This window comes from Tenrec ecaudatus, chromosome 2 (assembly GCF_050624435.1).
Source record: "Tenrec ecaudatus isolate mTenEca1 chromosome 2, mTenEca1.hap1, whole genome shotgun sequence".
Lineage (NCBI taxonomy): Eukaryota > Metazoa > Chordata > Mammalia > Afrosoricida > Tenrecidae > Tenrec > Tenrec ecaudatus.
In genome coordinates, this window is record NC_134531.1 from 203,780,931 (window position 1) to 203,783,861 (window position 2,931).

Genomic DNA, 2,931 nt, shown 5'->3' on the forward strand with positions numbered 1-2,931 from the left:
AGGCAGGGTTTCATTCCTCTGTGCCTAATGTGACTATGGGTCTAAATCAAACAGATGGACCCCAACAACAACAATACCTGCCAAAATCCACTTTCCAATGCAGTCTTCATGATAGCAAGATTATTCTCACCCCTGGTCAGAGGGGATTCACTGTAAACTTAATTTATGCACTGACCCTGCAAATGGATTTGGGGCTTCCACTGACCTCTATGGCCTTCTGCAAACCAGATGTTCACAATTCCAGCTAATTCTATTCCCTTATTCACACTGGGATTTTATTATTTATAATCCTTGGATCACACAGGCTGATGTGATTTTTTTTTCCATTTGGACTTAGTTGATGGTTAGATGGCTGCTTGTTTGAAGACAAGCCTTTATGACCCCCAGACACTATACTTTCTGATAGCCAGGCACCATCTAGTTTCTCCTCAAATCATGCTAAGTATCCTCATGATGATCTCAGGTTTAAGACTATTCACTACCTCTTTTGCTATCCTCTCAAAAGCATCAGTCAGGGAGTGGTCTAAGTTTTATATTAGGAGCTTTATATAGTTCAGTAATAACAATATCTGTCTTCATTCTATTGCTGTCATCTTTCAAGTTTATTGCTTGTGATTTGCCATTAGTAAACACTTTGAAGTTGTTTCATATCATGATGATGAATTTGACTGAAGTGAGTACATCAATTTTCCTTTCAAAAGTCATTCTTACACACAGACTCAATATATTTATTCAGTATTTTAGTTTATAAAACTCTACAAATTATTCTCTCTTTCCTAAGAGTGCTTAATCCTATTATTAAGATATAAGAATTATGACCCAGAATTTATTTTGCAACTTTTTTGCTATTTCATGTTTTACAATTATAATGTTATCACCAAAATTCAAATAGATGCCTCTAATTAATCTCAATGGATAGACAGATATACATGAGGAAATAGTCATTGAAGGGATTTAATCTTTTCTGGAATCTGGAATTAATAACTAGCTCTCCCTGAGGGTTTAAAGATATAAGTACACCAGCCCACATCAAAATAGAATTGCCATCACTGAACCTCAGGCACATCAGTTCTTATGGCTTAGATAAAATATCCCACTAAAGACAAAGCATAATCTACTACAGAGAATTTTAATAGAAGATATTGTAGAAAAATACAGGGTTGGGCTTTATATTATCAGAGTACTGTATGAGGGATAACAATACTAAGAGAGAGAATATAAAACTTCAAACATTGTGTGCAGGTATGGTTGTTTCGTTATTGTTTTAGCGATTTCTATTTTGATTTTAATGAAATTAGAAAAAGTTAATTGAAAAAGCTATATTGGCATCAACATATTTGTATGTACTATATAGAGAATCTTCATTTTATTATTTACTAATATTTACTACTTTGTTACTGACCGAATGAAATAATTACCTAAACAAAATGTTATTTAAAATAAAACAATTATTTAAACCAAGAGATTAAACATTGTCAGAATTTCAATTTCTGATTGCGGATCGTCAGAGTATATGTTTTGGTAGGTGGTATGATACTGTCATAATTTTGTCATTTAATTCCAGGGAGAAAAGAGTGTATTAGCAGACAGAGCAGATATGGACAACCTCACCATCATCACAGAATTCCTCCTCATGGACATCACAAACTCTCGGGAGCTCCAAGTCTTGAAAGGTCTGCTTTTCCTATTGATTTATCTGGGATCCACAGCTGGAAATCTTCTAACTCTTACTGTCATTATAACGGACAAGCACCTGCATTTCCCAATGTACTTCTTTATAGCCAACTTATCCTTGCTAGATTTTTGCTGTATTTCAGTAACTGTACCCAAATCGGTTTTAAATTCTCTGATGGGCAGTAAAGTGATTTCTCTCAGAGAATGTGTGGCTCAAGTTTTCCTGTTTATTTTATTTGCAGCCACAGAGTTTTTTTTCCTTGTGGTCATGTCCCATGACCGCTATGTTGCCATTTGTCACCCTCTGCATTATCAGCTCATCATGACCCCACGGCTGTGCACACAGATCTCAGGTGGTTCATGGGCCGGTGGGCTGGTGTATTCAGCAATCCATACAGGCACTGTGTTCAGGCTGCCCTTCACAAAATCCAACGTCATTCACCAGTTTTTCTGTGACCTGCCTCAAATACTGAGCCTTTCATCCCAGTCGGTGCAGTTTTCTGAAACAGTGGTTCTTGCAGTCAGTTCTGGCTTTGTCTTAATCTGCTTTGTTGTCTTATTTACCTCCTATGTCAACATATTTTCTACTGTGCTCCGGATGAAATCTATGGAAGCCCGAAACAAAGCCTTATCTACCTGTTCCCCACAGCTAGCTACAGTGATTTTGTTTCTAATCTCTGGAATATTTGCTTGCTTGGGCCCCAACTCAAATGTCTCAGGTGTTCAAAAATTTCTCACATCTGTGTTCTACTACCTAGTGCCCGCCTTTGTGAATCCAATTATCTTTAGCCTGAGGAACAAGGAAATCAAGAGTGCTCTTGGCAGAATGATGTTTAGACATTCTAAGTTCCCCTAAGACTTGTCTCCTCTGTTTGTTTGCGTGCTCCTTTGTTTGACTGTAAATTTTATGACAGTCACACACTTTCTTTAACTTTCACATTCATATAAAGCTAAATATTTGAGATATTTTTCCATTTTAGAATCAAGGGGGTGCATATAAATAATTAGTAATTAATTATTTTAAAAAGCTTATTTAAATTCAATGCTTATCAATAGCAGTAGACATTTTGAGCGAATATTAAAGATTACATAGTAAATATTAAATGCCATGCTATTTCCTAATCATATGGTATGGTGCATGAGGAAAGTAATAGGACATTAAAACATATTCTCGTGCATTCTCTGACTGTTTGCTAAAGCTTGGATAAAAACTCAAAATTATCTAAGTATATTTTCTTAGCTTTATAATGTATACAT

The 2,931-nt window shown here is 35.7% G+C and overlaps 1 protein-coding gene across 1 annotated transcript; it reads left to right on the forward strand.

Moving 5' to 3' along the window:
• The first annotated feature begins 1,597 nt into the window (after positions 1-1,597).
• Positions 1,598-2,530, forward strand: LOC142440441 (olfactory receptor 14I1-like). The gene has a single exon (XM_075542879.1). The coding sequence runs from the start codon at positions 1,598-1,600 to the stop codon at positions 2,528-2,530; it is 933 nt and encodes a 310-aa protein (XP_075398994.1).
• The last annotated feature ends 401 nt before the right edge of the window (positions 2,531-2,931 follow it).